Genomic DNA, 19,631 nt, shown 5'->3' with positions numbered 1-19,631 from the left:
ACCCACAATTTGTACTGTATGGGTCTAGGTTCAGGTCTGTTACTCATAAAATAGCTTGTGGATAATTTAAATCATTTATAAAAGTTAATTAGCAATGGAATCAAAATGCAAGCATTGGGTAGATTAAAGCATTGGACTATATAACATATACAATTCATGTATGAGATATGATTGAATTGCTTATGGACTACGTAGGCTTGTTTGAATCTGGCCCGTGGTGTTGTCATATAAGGTCAAAGTAGAATGTCACAAAAATGATCAGTTTAGTCATTATTGAAAGGTTTTAAAGACAAAACCACAAGGCAGAGCACCAGCTTATTCATAATGTTATTTATCTTTCTTCTTGGTCAGAGTCCTGAAAGCTTGTTTCTTATATGCCATTGATGGATGAATTTTGTGGTCGTTTGTCCCAGACACCCAGGGAACAAAACAAAAAGATAAAGAATTGACTGGGGTTTTTTTTCCATCCTTAGAAGTATCACACTGCTGTCAAACGCAGAGGCCTGCAGTGTGACTTTAATGTAATTAAAGCTCGTGGGATATAAAGTTCTCTCTCAGCTCCGCTTCACTGGCATTATAGATGTGCCAATAACACTCCTAATGAATTTTAATAAGCCTGCAACCACATGGTGAGAATTTTTATGTGTTTGTTGTCTTCAAGCGTACACATGCACGCACACTCGCATGCTCACGCACATATACACACGCACACACACACACACACACAGACACACACACACACACACACACACACACTTGCATGGACATATACACACACTATACAACTGAATGCAACTATACAGTAGATGCAGTTGTATATATGCACATATATGCAAAGTTTTTCTTGAACTGATCCACAAACAGACAAACAGACCTTTCAGTTGGTTAATGAACCACAGCATGCCTCAAAATCAGCCATGAAGAACTTGAATGAAAGAACGATGAAGGTTTTTGAATGGCCGTCACAGTACCCACACTTGAATATTATTGAAAATCTGTTGGGATATCTCAAACATGCCGTGCATGCCAGGATACCTATGAATACTATATCTCTGAGTCCCAAGAGTTCTGCAACCATGGAAAGAAATTTTAAAAGCAAGAATAGACTTTGCTGGTCACAGAAAATGTTTTGCAGCTTATAGATCTGCTCAAGGTGGTATAAAAAAATATACTGATGCATGAAAATCAAAATGATAATCATACCTGCCAACATAATTCTTATTCTTACTGTTAGAAAGAATGCCCTTATTTGTGGAGCACCCATTTTGAAAATGAACGGTGTACCAGTATTTTTGTATATAGCCAGTGTGATTGATGTGGGAGAGAATGTGCTATGCAATATAAATTAGGCTTACATGATTAGCATTCAGGAAGGTGTGGTCGTAAACTGGTCTATGTCACCTGGAAATGCAGATGCCTTTGTGGTTTATGGAGTTTTATTTAGAGAATGAGAGATTGTCCAGCTCTTCCCTTGGTGCTAGAGGGCCCTGTCTCTGTCCATAATAACCCATTTGAATACAATTCCTGCTAACCACCACAAATGAAAATCCAAGATAAAACATGCTTAAATAAGTACACTCATAATAATTATAATATAATAATAATACATTTTATTTGTGAAGCGCTTCTCCCATGCTAAAAGCACTGTACAGTACAAATATTATTGTATCTCCTATCCAGGTTTGATTTGATTCTTTTATCATTTTTATGTCTTCAAAGGGGTTTAACATGTTTTCATAAGATCCATAAGATCCATCCAAGATCCATCTCACAACCCATGTTCACCCGTCTCATAGCCTGCCCAGGGGGTCTCTACTGACGGCTTGGAAACCCTGCACTCCTATACAGGACTTCATAGAGAATGAGTTCATTGATGAAAAGATCAATGGTCTGCAGTGAGCGTTCTGCTACTGCCTGCATGCCGTGAGCTACAGCGCTTTCTCCCCTGACGGAATGAGGGGACAGAATGTTTCAGACTCATTTAGCAGCACAGTGCTTATGGTCCATCTCCATCTCAGGAAAGGTACTGTCATCTCCACTCTATGTCAAAGGGCTGAGAATGAATCTGACAGTTGGGGAAAGCTGGCGAGACAGTCGCAGAGACAGACAGACAGAGACCCCAATGTTTTTGGACTTCAAACCACAAAAGGCAACTGGGTGTAGAAAAGGTCATACAGGACAAGAGTGATGTGACACAATGCCATCACCCTGAAGCAAGTTTTGGCGAGAAAGGAGGTACTTAAAACCTGCTTCCTCTATGAATGAGGCACACTCCAGGTCTTACAGTATGGGAGATGCGGTTTACAGGACATAGTATCATCTCAGCAAACTGGGGTGGGTTTTTCACCCCCCCAAAAACCCGCCCCAGTCTGCCCTTCCAACTGGCAGAAGCCAAAGGCTGGTTGGCAGGTGCCCATTTTCAACATGGGCAAATCAGTGACTGGGGCTAGCTCATTTACAAACAGGCCATTCCCGCATTGCAACGTGATCTCATGCCCCCCCCCCCCCCCCCCCCCCCCGACAAAAAGGTCTTAACAGAGACATTTATGGAGCCATTAGAATTACAGCAGTGCCTTGGGCCTTTATTGTATAGGAAGATCGATTGCTCTTGGTTTCTGCCTTTCTGTGATTCATCTGTCCCAACAAGTACTCCCTCTCCGCACTCCTCTTATGCACTGATTTGTAGTCGCGCTATTGGTCCTCAAGTCCTTCTCCACTAAAGACACTCTATGCACAGCCATTAATGCGTCTGGAGATGTGCTCCTGCTTTCGTATTCATACATGTCTATGAGGGCTGTCTCAGTGGTGACTAACCTTGGTTGGAGATGAGATCTACACAGCTATTGGGCCCTTGAGCAAGGCCCTTAACTCCACATTGCTCCAAGAAGGATTGTCCCCCTGCTTAGTCTAATCAACTGTAAGTCGCTTTGGATAATAGCATCCACTAAATAATTAATGTTATCTAAATAACTGTAGTAACCTTGTTTCCTTGTTTGCTCTTTCAGATACTTTCTTTTGCAGGAAAAAGGGTATCGTTCTTTTCCTAGGTTTGATGGATTTACAGTAAAGCATTTTGGTTCTTGTCAAACATGTAAAGTAATTATTCAAATATAAAATGAAAAATTATGAAATGAAAATAAATGATTTTTTGAAATTTATTTTAATGAATTGCAGAAAGTAAAATGTGTTTGTCTTTATTTGGGGGGGAAAAAAAAACTCTTAATGTGACCTTCCAAGAGACATGCGGACAAGTGTCTATATAGTTGGTGTGACCATGCAGGGTATTGGCAGTTGATATGATTGCATGTGACACCCAGGTAATGACATCTGAAATTATTCTGCTGCACTCAATTAACATTCGCAAAGCTCAATTATCACAGCTGAGGACAGGCATCCTGTTCTCCTCCAGGCTCCTGTGGTCTACGTTTTCTTGTCAGTGTCTGACCTCAAAATGTGGATAGCTTTATGATTGATAGAGTTGTCCTCTGAGCATCTTTTGACAGCTTAATTCCGAAGAGTTTCCAACTCTCTAGTGCTACATTATGAATTCACAAATTTCCATCTCTGTGGAAATTTCTGAATGGTCCCTTTCTCACATAATGAGCAAATACGTTTTTTGAGAGACTCTCAATGTAGCTGGCAAATATTTACAATGGAAAGTACTCACCTATGCTAGTTTGAATAGTAGGCGTATATTTTAAATGAAGATGATCTGTGTTCACATCCATCTTATAACCCAACTAAACCCATCAGAGTATCCTGATCCAAGGTTTGGGACCACTCATTGCAGAGGGACTATATTTGACTAGGTTAGAAAATATAATAATTGTGGTAAGATGCCCGAGGGTGGTGTAGGAGTGAAATCTCAAAAGCCACGACCAGCGCAGCATTTGTTTCCCCCCCTTTTCTTTTCAAAAGTGCATATATTCACAGTGGTCTATTTACAAATGACTAAGAAATACATAAACAACAGAAATTCACCAAATAACTACTGTAAAACATGTCACAAGGCAGGCTATGTCTATTGACCCTCTACAGTGGGACACTCCTCTCCTGAGTACATGACAAGGAACCTGCCGCAGGACCTTAAAAAGGCAAAGCTCCTCCCCCTTGAAAATACCAAGAATTACAATTAAATTAACTTCACAAAACAAAATAATTCATATAAAAACAAAAATACTAATGGTCATTATAACATAAGCAATAAATTATATGAACTACTTTACATCACCGTATCACACGGACACTTAAACATTAAAACATTAAAAATCTGTAGATCTGTAGATAAAGAGTAGATCTGTCACTGGGTTGAGTTCTCATTGCTCTGTCCTGTTTGTGGTATTCAGTACAAATCAGCCCATTAGGTAGAGACCATCTCAAAGACTGGATCCATTATTTTGTTGAGTTTGGATTGCTCTTCATCATATTTGATTCATTCTGGCACAATTGTCTGTGCCGTTTCCAGAGGTCACCTTAAAGTAGGATTCTGCATTTTTCACCCAGAGGAAGAGAGACGAATCACAGGAAAATAAAAATAACACAGATATTTTCAGAGGGGAGCAATTTCTTTTTAGAGATTACAACGGACAATGACCCAAACATGGCACACAGCAAAATAATGACTCCTGTTCTTTGGTGTCTGACATTGGTATTATTTATAGATCACAATGCAGTATTTGCACAGATTCAAAGAGAAAGCCCTTAATGCCTGCCTCACATTATAAAACAATAAGTCTGACACACTATAACAATATGTCAAGTCCTAGTTTTTTGTCTTAGAGATGCGCACATTATTCGATTCTGTGAAGACTGGGAATCTGCAGCATCACACTTAAGACTCCAGCAGGATTCTCTCAGCGCTTTCTTAGCTTTGCCCTCCTCTTCCTGAAGAAAAGCAGGAAGACTGTAGTGTGGACAGTGAAAGAGTGGGAGAAACAGCTCTTGCCCCTGCTGCATGTGTGTGTGCGGTGGTCTGTACTTCCAAAAGACTAATGGCGGCCTGTAGCGTAGTGGTTAAGGTACATGACTGGGACCCGCAAGGTCGGTGGTTTGATCCCCGGTGTAGCCACAGTAAGATCCTCACCATCGTTGGGTCCTTGAGAAAGGCCCTTAACCCTGCATTGCTCCAGGGGAGGATTGTCTCCTGCTTAGTCTAATCAACTGTAAGTCGCTTTGGATAAAAGTGTCAGCCAAATGACATGCAATGTAATTAACTAAAAAAGAAGGCACCACAGAGCCGATGTGGGATGGGACCCTGGCTTAACTTTTTTTTATCCATATGAATGGGCAGTGGTATGGACACATCGTACATAAGCACACTCTCTCCAATGCTCCACCAGCTTCTGTTCTAGTTCTGGCATGCTGTTTACTTTGGCTGTTTACAAGTATTGGGTGTTGACAGGCTATCATTATAAATTGCGTTGTTGATCATCACAAACCTTTTGAGGAAGAGCAATGACTTGTGATTATATAAAACATTGATTTTGTCAGAAGGGTCAAGACAAGAAAGACAGGTCCAACTGAGCCTCCCACCTAACGGGTGTGATTTTAGCTACTTCGGCATAAAACTCAAAAATGACTTCAGATTTCGTAGAGTGTAAGGTCAGCATAATTTGAAGTCGAAAACTAGAATTAATGCCCTCGGTAGATTCTTTAAGACAATGCATTTGAAATGTTTTCTGCATGTGTCATCTTTGTATTGTCGCAAATTATAACTGTGGAACTGCGCATAAAAGAAGGCGAGTATTATTGCAGCAAAGTTGCCCTCTGCAAAAAGTGCATTCCGTATGACCTCCTCCACAACAAGCCGTCAATGGTAGGCTTGCCTTTTAAAGTTTTATATGTATTGCTGTTTGTTTTATGCCTGTGTGTGGGCCTGCTATACATGTATTGTGTTATTATTGTGGGCGTATTATATCACAAATAGTAAATAGTCTATTTTTATCAGAAAGCAAGTGAATTTGTGTGATATGCAGAGTTTGAGAGATCCTGTCTCCCAAAAAATGCAATATTGTGTATTGTGAATATTGTGAATCCCTCGGAATGTTGAGTTTAAATTGCTATGTTCTGTGCTTCCTATTTATTTAATATCTGCCAACCACAATCCCAAGATATAGATCCAGCATTGTGCTGAGATAGGGTCACAGAATCCTTCTAGCAACGGAATGTCTAGCAGAATGTCATTCAGTTTTAATGGACTCTCAGTTTCAAAATGAATATAAAATAATAATAATAAAATACATTCTGAATATGCTTAGTATAGGACCATCAATCAACATGATAGTTACTCAGATGTGAAATAGCCCAAGGATGAAATGTACTTTTTAGACAGAAATTAACTTCTTTGTGTTTTTCTGTAAACACAGCAAGACTGGTGTGTTTTGTCTTGATTTAATGAATCGTATCATTCCTTTGACATCCAGAAAAATAATGCTGTATAAGGCAGGAAATGTACTGTAATAAAATATTGTTAAAAACGGCAAGACTGTATGCTTGTAAATGCATGCTAGAAATTGTTTAATTTCTCCAGATTAAAGGCTATTGGGTGCAATGTTCAGATTGGTCTGAATATTGAACTTGCCTTAAATACGACACCATCAACACATTTTATGCACACTTTGGTACAAAGGTCACCCATTTTATGTATAATCAATATCTGAAATTGCATTTTATAAAACTGCATTACTATGTCTGGAAATAAAGGAAAACCAGGAAGGATAGATAATGGCTAGAACAAAGAGCTAATTCCCTCTGTGTCTTTTCAAATGGGCACTCTCTAGATGGTAGAAATAATCAAATAATCGAGAGCTTCAATGAGAATGTCTCTCCTCATCAGACCTTTTGCTATTGTTATGATTTAAATCAATACAGACTGAACTGGAAGGAAGTGAAAACAAGGTTGCCTTTTCTGCTACAAATAGATGCCTGAAGGCTCTTACTGCTTAATGAAGTATGTAACCGTCTGTCTCCGCAGCAGTGAAACAAGAGTGTGTAACAGGGGGCCTTGAGCTCTCTAATGAGAACATTAAGGAATACCTGCTCAGCTGCCGTCCGCTGGAGAGGGGGGGGATCCAGTTACACGGTCCGTGTTTGTAAACCTTCTGTGTTTTGGACCTGGAAAACCGTGGCTCCTAATATCATTTTAATTTCCATGGCACTGCAGGGCACTAATGGGCACTTAAGAAACATTTTAACTTTAATAAGGCCCTTCTGAATTTCCTTCAACCGAAATGCAGGGTAATATAAATAGATGGCCAAAGAGGGATTAAGTAATTAGTCTGAAGCAGGAGTCTCTGAAAGGTAGTGGACTCACCTTGACGGAGAATGGTTCCAGAGATTGCCTCAGATTATCAGACAAAGCATGAGTGTAATGGCTTTATTCTGTTATATAATGGGCTTTATCTGATGTACGAACAATGAATGCATGCTTTTTAATCAGTTCCGTTTAACAGCTTTAACTTTGCTGAAATTGCCTGCACGCCAGAGGGACACACACACACACACCGCACACGTGCACATACGAAATTAATGCTTCCAAGTTGCCATTATGTGCCACTTTTAGCAACCTTTTTTCTTTCTATTTCCTTGGTGTTTGATGCTCTTCTATCAAATATTGCACTTCATTCAACAAAAAAAAAAAAAATTTAAGCCGCCTTATCAAGTTCACAGAGAGCTCAACCACCGTCTTTCTACGCTTATGTATATCAAATTCTGATTCCTTCCGATCTTACCGTTTTTATCATTCAATACGGGTCACAAGCACTCGTTCGGATTAAAATGTTCAGTCTATCAAAGCTGATTTAGCGCCGAACATCTCGCCGTGTAAGAACAGCGACGGTGCGATGATTCACAGCTCCAGAAGCTGAGCAGGTCAGTGTCGTCATGCTCCGCTACCTCCCGCCATTCTCTCTCAGCCTTACAGCCTTGTCAGCAGTAAAGGGCTTTACCCACAGCGCTTTCTTCTTTTATTCACCCGGGTTACGGCCTTCCCACACCCGTGGTCACTCGCATTATTCAAATCGTCATTTCATCGCTGTAAACAATCTCTGGGTAGATTACTGCGTTAGTCCATGGGACATCAGGGTATTTTACACTGGATAGTCTGGTGGTGTAATAGCAGGTGTAATTGTTTTACAACAGTGCAGCTGCTGGGGCAGTGTGGGTCTGTACCTTATCTGCTGCATTCGGTTGTTTGTTATTTGACCTCAACGTCTGCTAAATAAAGTTTAATATAATGTAATGGGAAAGCACAGTGACCATAAAGCCAATCAGTAATGTCTGCTTGGTGTGAACCTCAACACTATGCTTTGGGTGTGAAACTGGCTGAGAACTGCAAGGTTGGTGGTTCGATGTAGCCACAGTAAGATCCACACAGCCGTTGGGGTCCTTGAGCAAGGCCCTTAACCCTGCATTGCTCCAGGGGAGGATGGTCTCCTGCTTAGTCTAATCAACTGTACATCACTCTGGATAAGAGCATCTGCCAAATGCCATTAATGGAATGAAATGTAATGTGACCGATTGGATGGATTAGCCAGTGACAGCACAACACCTTGGCTCATGAGATATTCTTGGCTGTCGTGTTTCTGTGATGAATTCACTGCAAAAAAAAGTCTGTCTTAACAAGTTTTGTCTTGTAATGAGACATATTTTCAACTTGACGGATAACAAATATATATTAGTTTGTTTAAAGGTAGTGTTCGCTTGATGACATACGTTTTCTCACCCCATCACCCAAATCATGAAATGAGACAAAACTGTCCCACCGCAGTAATTTTGTAATTTCATTATTAACAGAATGAGGAGTAGGTGATAGAATTCTATCACAACATCAGTGAAACGTGTTGGATGGTAGATGAAATTACTAAAATACAGTACATGCCACAAACACTTTGACATCCTTTGTGTAGGAAAGCATTTTGTGTTCTTGATGTGAAGTCGCATAGCACTTAACACACACACATGCACACAGACACAGACACACACACACACACACACACACACCACCCCCTGATTTAGTCTGACATAATGTGATTGTAACAAAATAATAACTTTCTCATGTTCTCCAAGGAATTTATTACCCCTTAATGTCTTATTGTCCAGCCAAGCTGTCGTGAATGCCAGATCATTTTCTGCCGGGTGGTATTGGAGAGCATGATAATGGATATTTAATGATACACTTTATTAAGTGCCTGTAGTTTCTTCTTTACATTTCTTGTCAAAACCAAATGCCGTTCCACCTTCAACAAACGGCAACGGAAGGAACTCCTTTGAGCTTCATTAGAAGGCTTGTCATAGATAGTCTGTATTTATTTGTTTGCAGAATTGGAATGCAGATTTGACAGTGGGGCACAAGGGACAACTTTTATGATGCTTTGTGTTTATTCATTTTGGGTGCTCTCTGGGGCATAAATTCCAGTTAACAAGGCAATCCTGAAAGCTGGCTGTTTGCAGTGCTGCTCGTTTGAATGCTCACTGCGCTGCGTTGACTGCTGGCAAAGACAAAAAACCACTGGAGCGAGCAAATGGAGAGAAGGCAAACAACAACAACAATCTCAAACAGAAAGCTCACTTTCCTATGTGTGTAAATAATGTTAACAAATCGAAGCGCTGTCTCCAACAATAATGCACAGTGAACACGGCAAGCTGTGGGGCGTTTTTAAGCTCAGTGACTAGTCCCATTCCTATTGGGCGTGCGTGCGTGCGTGGGTACACAATTGTGTGCTGGAATTTCCACACTTTGAGTCTGCACTTTGACCACGTGAATATTTTGTTGAATTGTGAGGTACAGAGCCAAAAGTAAACCAAACATTGTGGGATCATACACTGTACTGTATGATCGCACAGTATATCACACATACGTGTTTAGATATACATACTGTACACATGACGGGGTGTAAGGGGGAGAGCGAAGAGCTGTGCCCATTAATTAAGCAATGATAGATCGACATGACTGCAGCATTCATTCAGTTCTATGAACACACCCCGTTTCCTCGAACAGCGGGAGCCATTTCATTAACTATTAATGACCGTTGCGGGGGCTGTTCTTATTTAGGTTATTCAATTATTTACAGTTATCTGCAGATCTCCGGTTTACAGTCAAACTTTTAGCCGGCCCTTTAACCGGTTTGAAAGTGAGATGGGTACGTCGAGTTCACGGAACTGGAGTGATCTCCACCGCTCATCCTAATGGAAGCCTCGCTAACTGTCGAGTCGTCCGGACAAACCCAGACACCGTCCTGCTTGCTACGTGCTTTAGTTGAAATATAGAGGGACAGGAGTGACAGGCCAGTGTAGAATTACACATCCCTCCGGTCATAAACGCCCATGTTGTGAAATCCAGAAGTGAATGGAAGAACTGCGAAGCGCTGGCCAGTTGCTGACCCAGAAGTAATCTGACATTCGCCGTTTAATTTCAGCAGTGATTTAAATGCCATATGGTCGAGCAACTGCCTTACAAAAGCACACACCCTGTTAACGGAAATGGATATCTTGTTGAGATTACCCCCCAAAACAAGCCTAATATAAATACATTGAATTTACATATTGCCTTTCTTAGTCTTAATTTTTTGGCCTATATTTTATATTTTGGCATTTATACGGAGATGCCCTAGGTGAAAAACAATATTTATGTAGATGAAACAACAGTTTTCCAAATATGTACACTCAGTTTACCAAAATGAACAGATTGAGCTGATCGTACGGATTGGAAAACAGCGCACTGGTTGCAAAACCGGATTTTCATGCTGCAATATTTTTTCTCCACCTCCATAAATTTCCCTAAAGTTTTGTTTTAAATTATGCATATATATACTGTTCGTGTGACGGTACAGTAACACAGCTCTTTTCTCTCCTCCTGCTGCAGAGTTCTTCCTGGAGCTCCTGGAGAACACGGAGAAGTCCCTGAACGACATGTTTGTGCGGACGTACGGCAAGCTGTACATGCAGAACTCGGAGGTCTTCCAGGACCTCTTCACCGAGCTCAAGCGCTACTACACGGGCGGGAACGTCAACCTGGAGGAGATGCTGAATGACTTCTGGGCCCGCCTGCTGGAGCGCATGTTCCAGCTGCTCAACTCGCAGTACCACTTCAGTGAAGACTACCTGGAGTGCATCAGCAAGTACACCGACCAGCTCAAGCCCTTCGGGGACGTGCCCCGCAAGCTGAAGGCTCAGGTGACCCGGGCTTTCATCGCTGCCAGGACCTTCGTCCAGGGGCTCATGGTGGGCCGGGAGGTGGCCAATAGGGTGTCCAGGGTAAGGTTTCCACACTCATCTGCTGCTGCTGCTCTCTCTCTCTCTCTCTCTCTCTCTCTTTCTTGCTCACTCTCACTCTCTCTCGCTTCCTCTCTCTTTCTTTCTCTCGCTCACTCTCACTCTTTCTTTCTCTCGCTCACTCTCACTCTCTCTTGCTTCCACTCTCTTTTGTTTGCTCTCCCTCTCTCATTCGCTCTCTCACTCTCCTACATACACTTATACATGTTGTGGAATGTACCGTATGCGATGAATTAATGCACATGTACACACATATGCACACTCTCAGGCACACATGTATACATGTAGTGCTTACACACAATACCCACATACACACATTACCCCTATACACACACCCACATGTACATTCATGACCATGAAGCTCTCAGGGCAGTTCTGAAATCTGAATACAAATGTAAACCAGAGTGTGGCCTCCCTCTGTGTCTCCGTGTGGGGGTGTTTTTGGCACTTGCGTGTTCATGTGAAGGGTGCGCCATCTTGCAATTACACTCCTAATTTTCCCGCGCAGTCTAAGGAGCCTTTTATAGCAAATGAATGTGATGAGATGACTGTTTAAAAAAGATGTCAGGAGTCACATGACGTGTTTTGCATGAAATAATTCAAGGTTTCCTCAGCATTAATAGACCGAGCGTTTAATAAGTATTTGGCTGCTCTTCACTTGGTTTCTCTCACAGACAAAAACATGTGCCTTGCAGTCATAGTTCATTGGCAAAATCATCCAGAAGTACTAATGTGTGTTTGCAGGATTGGCGTGCTCCATGATCACTCATACTATTGTGTAAATAACAAGGAGGAAATTCACACTTTCTATCACAATGAGTCAAAGTTAACAACAAACTGCAAACTGAAAACTGTCAGTTCATTTTGAGTTTAAAGATAATTATACCAGTGTATAATTTATTTGCACTATGTATTTTTTTCTGTTTCATTTTAAAGGGAAGCAGATAGAAATTGCAATGTCTTTCTGTAGACATTGTTTTCTGTACAAGGCATACAAGCACTATTGTAAGTTCCTTGAATGAGGCCCCTTTGCTATCACACAGTTTTACACTTCCTACAGAGCTATTCTGATGCTCTGTTGACTTGACAGTTTTACGTTGCAGGTATTTTTTGAGCCGGTGCCCAGTTCTGCCTCAGTTGCCAAGTTTTAAATTCACTTCACAACGCTTGTTTTCTGCAGAGGCGAAATATATTTTCCCAGGGAAAAGGCCATATTTAAATCTGATTGTATGGGGCCCTCATCATTTATACAGTTACTTAGTTCTTTAAATCATATTGTTGATGAAATGGTACCTGCCCCTCGTGTAACCTACCGTGACACTGAGAAACAGTTTCAAAGCCTAACATGAGGACACAGCCATTCTTGTGCTAGAAACCAAAAGAATACCCTATTCGTGCAATGCCATCACACTCCACCTGGCCTATTGGTGACCAGACTAGACGCTCCAACCCCAGCTCCAACCCCAGCTCCAACCCCAGCTCCAACCCCAGCTCCAACCCCAGCTCCAACCCCAGCTCCAACCCCAGCTCCAATCCCAGCTCCAACCCCTCACTCACTTGCCCAATCGCTCAGGGGAAATACAGGGTTTCTGCCTCATATTTTCAAACTCTACCTTAGTCCTCCCTCCTGATTTCCCCCGCCTCCCTTTCTGATATCCCTATCCTCCTTGTCTAACCCCAAAAAAACAAAAAAAATAAAAATAAATTTTGCACTTATGATGACTATATGTTTAGAACAGCATTTCATGTGTATTTTCCTAGTTATGGATGTGATGCTTTGACTTGTGGAAGAACCTATGCACAATCCAAAGTCGCTTTGGATTAAAAGCATCTGCCAAATGACTAAAATGTAAATGTAAATATTAAATAATAAAAAATATAATACAGCAATATCAGTTTTTGAAAGCTAATTTACTACGATTTAGCAATCAATGGATTTCTTTTTTCATATAAGTGCTACATTTTCTGATCCGTCTTCACAAATTATCGATTCAATATATTTGTGCGGTGTGTGGACTCCCCGTGGTTAGTAATCGAAGTATGAAATGACAATGTTTCGATTGGTGGGCATCTCACTATGATTGGCTGCTTGGCCACACATATGAGTGTATTTTTTATATAGTTGAGATTTTCCTCAGGAAAGCCAACATGTAGCCTAGCTAATTGATAGCTTGATCTTGCTTCCAAAAAGGGTCAGGTAAAGATCTCATCTTTCCTACATGTACATGAAATCTTGCCCAAGGAGGTGGCAACAATGGGAGCCGTTCTGTTGTCCGTGAAACCACCGATAATGCAGAATCTATCGAGAATGATACAGGTTCGGAAAAAACTGTGAAAACACTGCCCTGGCCCCAAACCATGGCTTTATAAAATAAGCCTAGGTCAGTAACTAATTCAGTTAATAAAGTTTGCAGTCTTTATTAGATAATGAAACTCGTAAATATCACAGAGCAGTTAAATGGTTAAACAATGCTATGAGCCAGCGTGTCTAACTGTCACAGATATTTTATCCTCTCTCCTTCATTTTTTTCCGGTCTGTTATTTTCTTTGATGTCTCTGAGATTTTGAAGCGAATGGTATTGATGAAGCCAAATTACATTTATAATTTAGAGATTGCTTGCCACTTGATTAGTCAGCACAAGCTGTCAGTAAAGAGAGGTTGTGCAGAAAAATAAAAATAAAAATAAAAATCATGAGACCCAGGGAAGTGAGAGTAACACCCCCTACCTGGTCCACAGTCTGAGCTAAGCTTTCCTCCCCCACTAACCCCCTGGGGCTCAGTGTTGAGTCACACTGCACCACCTAACCACCTGTCCTCCAAAGAAATCCAGCGGGAAACGCTGTAATATACTGTGTGATCAGGCAAATGAATTAGTCACCTTGCTTGGCTTATTGGTTATAACACCTGGCCAGTTTAGCTTGTGATAAGGAGAATTCCTTTCTATATTGTGCCGGCAGGTTTTAGATGCTGAACATCAAGGTCTGCGTATGTTGTCCTTTCTTTGCATTTTTATCTTTCTAGTTATTAATTTTTTTCAAAGTTTCAAAGAAAACCTTGAACACTGCAGTACACTGGGTATATTTTTTTATCATGATGTACAGTAAGTAATGGAACTTCAAGAAAGAAAATAAATAAATAAGTATTGTTTGAAGAAGGTCTTTACAAGCATGTAGTTCAGAGGAGAAAATGAGGAATGCACATACTTGTTTAAACAATTCGCAACTTTTGTTTACGAAATGCTTGAGAACACTCGCGTTGAACACCCCAGGGTGCCAGCTGTTTTCCCATAAGGACAGCAGCCTCCTTTTTCCTCGGGTTTGTTTTACCCATCTGCCTCAGCTCATCCCTTGTGCTCGATCTTGCTCTTGTTCCTCAGGTTTTTTTTTTTTGTTGTAAAGTTGATATTCCTTCTACAGTGACCCCAGGTGACTGCTTGCATAATGCCTGACCTCAGGCACTGGAAAGGGAAAAAAACTGTGTTTGGATAGAAACTTTGCATCTTTATCTTGTAACATTTATCCAGTGTATATTGTACTTATCAAACAGGCGCATTCTGTTTGAAGTGTAGGCAGGCTTACAACCGCCTTTCTTGTATACTCTGGACATTCAGTGCCTTGGGGCAGCCTACAGTATGTGCTAGCAGCCGTGTTGCATAGTACCAGGAAAGCCCTGGTTCTTGCTTTTGAAGATACAATGTTCAAGTTCACTCGGCAACATTTCCTTATATTCTTTTGCTTTTTGTGTTCTATAGTCTATAGAGTGTTATTATAGTATAATGCATTCCAGTAATGCATATGAACAAGTCAAGGTGGCAAAAACCTCTCAATTAAAATGTTTCCGAAACATTTACTTGTGGTTTAGAAACTAAAACTAAAACCGCAAGTGTGAGGCTTTTGTGTACATAAAATGCAACTTGGCTGGTTCCATTATTTTGCCCAGATAAGAATTATACTTCAGAAGTGCTGTTAGTTGTTTTAGTGCTGTTAATTGTCAGCAAGACTGTCTTGCTGCCTCTCCATCAGTGGAAAACTATCTGGTGGTAATTGTGTGGGTGAGGGTGGGGGTGCTTATAAATCAATTTATCGCTCACATCCATATTTGTGTCATTGCAGACAGGAGTAGCAGCTAGAACTGTGAGGGCCATTTGTTTTTTGTCGCTTGTATTTATCTCAGCAGTGCTTCTAAGACAGAGGCTTTTTGCCAGGATGTCTTCCCCTCCTGATAGCAGAAAATAAAGGTCCTTCAGGTGTTTCTTAAAATTAATTTTGTGAAAGTAGTCTTTTTCCATGCAATTATAATGCTTTTATTTTTTGTTTGTTAGTTTAATATGCTGGTCATGATTGTGGAAGTATGTGCAAATTTGTGTGTATACTTTCTGCATTATTTCTGCTTGAAGTCTGGGAAATGAGAAGTGAAGCAGAGGCTTCCACTTATCTGAATGTCAGGTGCCTTCGAGAGGGGCTTAAATAACCTGCTCGATGCCTCTTCCCCCAGGGATGCCAACCCGTAGCCCATGGAGGGTGTGACAGGGGTTTTGCTAAGAGTTAAAAAAATAAAAATAACAAAATAAGCTTTAAATCATCATGCTTTTCTTCTCCGCTCCACGTCTTGCCAAATCCTGACCTTTATTTTTGTGTTTATTAGAGAGACCCGGTGGCAGTGCTGGAGCTGACGGCTGTTTATCTCAGCTCCAGTGCTCTTTGGCTGGAGCGGGGGGTACAGAGGGGCCAATTACACACAGCTCACACCCATCAGAATAAACAGTGGCATGTCTGGATGTTTGTGTCATGCAAAAGCCAGCTCCCAGTAGCTTTCGGGGTAAAATATCATCAAATAAATATATATATATATATATATATATATATATATATATATTTATTTATTTATTTTATTTTTTTGGTTGAAGAAAGGGTGTACTCGCATGTGGTAATCTTGTCAGGTTTAATTAAGGCTTGGAAAATATAGAATGCAGGTTTATGGCAAATCTAATACCAGCAGTTTACTGTAACTGTGTGATATTGTCTTGTACCTTTGTGGTTATGATCTAAACTTGTACATTTAAGACAAAATTAATTTAGGAAAAATCCTTCAAAAATAATTAATGTTCATGCATGACTGCTTCTTTGCAAGAGCCACTATTTGGGCAATATTGCCTATGAATCAAATTACATCTTGGCAAGCCAGGTTCTAGTTGGTACTAGCTAATGTGATCTCTCCGATAGGTAACGTTATCTTCAGTTATTAGCAGCAAAGCAATATCTGGAGGACAAACTGGGGCCAATTCAAACAAATAGAGGGAAAGAAGTCCTTTTGTTTACATGTAACATGTAATCCTTTGTAAACATATTCGTTTCGCAATTTCCTGCACATTGCATCATTTACTGAACATCCGCGGTGATGGATTTCGCGGGGATCTGTCTGAAAGTCTTCTGCGGTAACCCTGAACGGTGGAATGGCTTTCATCACTCCAAGATTGCGTGAGATTCTAAATGGAAGTGCAGCTCATACTTGACCAAGATAGAGCTCGTACAAAGGAAGATCTCTCTCTGGATCTGAAACCATTTGCAGCATGTGCAATTGTCAGTCCCTTGACAGCTTGTCAGTAGTTCATCATTCAGGCAGCCCTGGTGCTGAAGAGAGACATGTGGGAAACCAATTACAGCACTGCTTTGGAATTCCAATAGCTTTCGTCTTTGTCTTTTTTAAAGTCTTGTCTGTGTCATTTTGTCACTTTAATCTAATTTGCTTCATTTACCAGCAAATACAAGTCATATGTTGCCAGCAGTTGGCAGTGGAGAAAACAAGGCAAAGGTAAATGCTTTAGGAATTCACAACTAACGGGCGAACCCTTATTGGCAAACTGACTTGAAATGCAACCAGTTGATTACTGTGCTGTATGTTCAATGAAAACCAATCTCTGACCAACACTCCCACGCCTCCATAGGCTTAATGGAAAGTTCTCTGGAAGCAATTTTTACAAAATAAAGAACTTAAACAATCTGCAGGGGATTTGGGACACTCTGTCAGCAGTCAGACATCAGTGTGGGCTAACATGCCCTGTGCAACCTGCCTGCAACAATCAAATAGGTTGAAAGAATCTGCCGTTTCAAGATGTCAATGATTTCTTCGATGTCCAGGCTGGAAATAAAAATACCATCGTGGTCACACTGAAAGGCCTCCTAAATCACATCAGAGCAATTAGAAGTTAGACCCATAAAAAATTACAATTCCATTCTTCTAATATTCTAATATTTTACATATGTTGAGATGAAAAATACTTTAATAGTACTTGCATTGCGTTGGTTCACAAACACTAAATTCCCCTCTGTGAATAATATGAAGTCCACAGTTATAGTTTATCATCAGTAATGAATACACATTATTTAATAATTTTTCATATTCAGTTATAGATAACCTTTGCATCCAGGGAATAAAGAGCATGGATCATGTTCCTGCAGAAGATTAGTACTTTATTTCTTTGATGGAAATTAATGGATTCATTTGGTTACCAGGTGGTGTGTGAGCACTGTGCATGGGCAGCTTAGCGTCTAGGTCGTATAATAGAGTCTATTAATAGCCATGAATATTTTGCAGGTAGCTGCTTTGCTTAAGCAAGGGTGTTATGGCCAAGGAACAGGCTGTCGTTGAGGAAAAAAAAATTGTTTTCACATCGGAAGTGTACTTGCCAACACCCGCCTAGTTAAAGTCGATGAGTTCTGAAATGACTTGAAGAGTTTGGCCCCTTTGAAAGGACAGTTTAAAGATTTTTTTGATTTCAAAGGAGAATACTCCTTTCCCTAAAAACACTGAAATGTTTTCTGTCAATTCCTCTTTAAAAAAAGATGGAAATACATAAATATTTAAAGCAGGTTTTCATTTTTAAGTTCGGGAGATACTTATTTGAAAATGATCACATGAAAGCAGGTGTTAGAAGATGATGTGCTCAAAAGTATTGCTTATTGTTTAGCCCTCGCCACCAAGTTCAGGGATGATTCTATAATGTAAAGCATGTATTCATATTGCACCAACACAGAACAGTGGTCACAGTGTAGTCTCAGCATTGAGTGATGGATTGCAGCAGTGGCAAAGTCACTTCACCGTGTAACAGTAGGCCCAAATTCAGGGGATTCAGCCAGGAAAACTATTGTTTCACTATGAAAATGTATATTGTAGCATGCGTCCGTACCGTTTTAAAACCGCTCGCAGTATAGTTGCGTATTTCAGGAGTGTTGGAAGAGAGTGTGTGGGCATTCAGAATCTGAATGCTGTGCTCATAATTCTACCCATATTTCTTGCATGCATACACACCCGCTTAATTTATATGCATACACTTTTCACCTTTAAGGATAAAAAAAAGAAAGAAAAAAAACACTCTGATTTGGCATTCCAATTTTAGCATGCCTAATGCTAACCCCCCCAGCCCCCATCCCTTAAAGGGGTCCCTTCCTTTGGAAAATAAGAATCCAGCACACATACAGGACTAGCATTGTGAGAGCTGTCAGGAAGTGGAAGGATTTTTTTGGGTGGGGTTGGAATCACGCTGCTTTCCAGAGATTTTGGCTCTTTCCCCCTAATATTAAGAGTCTCCGTGACTGCAGTCTTTCACAGGGGAAAGACTTCATTAAAGGGGGGAGCTGTCTCTCCGCATTTACTCTGCCTCCCGTGGGGCAACATCCATAATTAAGCATCAGGAGTATGCTCTGCCTGCACCCAGCGGGTCGCAGTAAAAGGTGCATTTCGTGACAAGATGAACTGGCTCTCTGAGAAACGGCCCATTACTGTGCTCTAAAGCGAATGTTTTACATCTTATTAGGCGGGGTTATCTCAACTTCTGTGATGCCATCCTAAGCACTTAATCACTGTGAGGTAAAATATGAAAATCCAGAAGATTCATGCTCTTAAGATGTCTTATATAATATTATATATGTATATATATATATATAGCTCTGTTTTCTTTGGCAGAACTGCAAAGCGTCTTTTTGTGTGACCATGAAGTGATACTGTGAGGAGATAATGTGGCAGATAATGTGGCAGATGCTCAACAAAGCCGAATTAGATGTTGAGCCTTTATACTGTCGTGCATATAATGTGTTGAGCATCTCCAAAATGATCTTTACTTTATTTTTTGTAGACCTGGCTGAAAGCTGAAAGCTGCTCAGACATTTTCAATGCATGTGCATTATTCTGGGAAAGTCCATTAAAAATGCATTAGTGTCATAAATTAGATCATATCAAGGCCACATAGTCTCAAAAGCACTGTTCTATGAAAAGTAAAATCATAAAATATTTTTGTGGAATGTGGAAACAGCCAGAGGTGAACTCTGCAGGAATTTACCAACAAACAGTGTTCATTGTTGCA

At 40.6% G+C, this 19,631-nt stretch overlaps 1 protein-coding gene across 3 annotated transcripts in view; it reads left to right on the top strand.

The window, feature by feature from the left end:
• LOC133117064 (glypican-6-like) overlaps nucleotides 1-19,631 on the top strand; it is a 235,340-nt gene that overhangs the window by 105,323 nt on the left and 110,386 nt on the right. For all 3 annotated transcript variants that reach the window (XM_061227159.1, XM_061227158.1, XM_061227161.1), the window contains exon 3: nucleotides 10,862-11,253. In XM_061227159.1, the coding sequence (XP_061083143.1) occupies nucleotides 10,862-11,253 (392 nt within the window). The remainder of the gene's footprint in view (nucleotides 1-10,861; nucleotides 11,254-19,631) is intronic.

This window comes from Conger conger, chromosome 17 (genome assembly GCF_963514075.1).
Source record: "Conger conger chromosome 17, fConCon1.1, whole genome shotgun sequence".
In the NCBI taxonomy this organism is placed as follows: Eukaryota; Metazoa; Chordata; class Actinopteri; order Anguilliformes; family Congridae; genus Conger; species Conger conger.
Note: the sequence above shows the minus strand (reverse complement) of the source record. Positions and strands in the feature narration are given on the sequence as shown.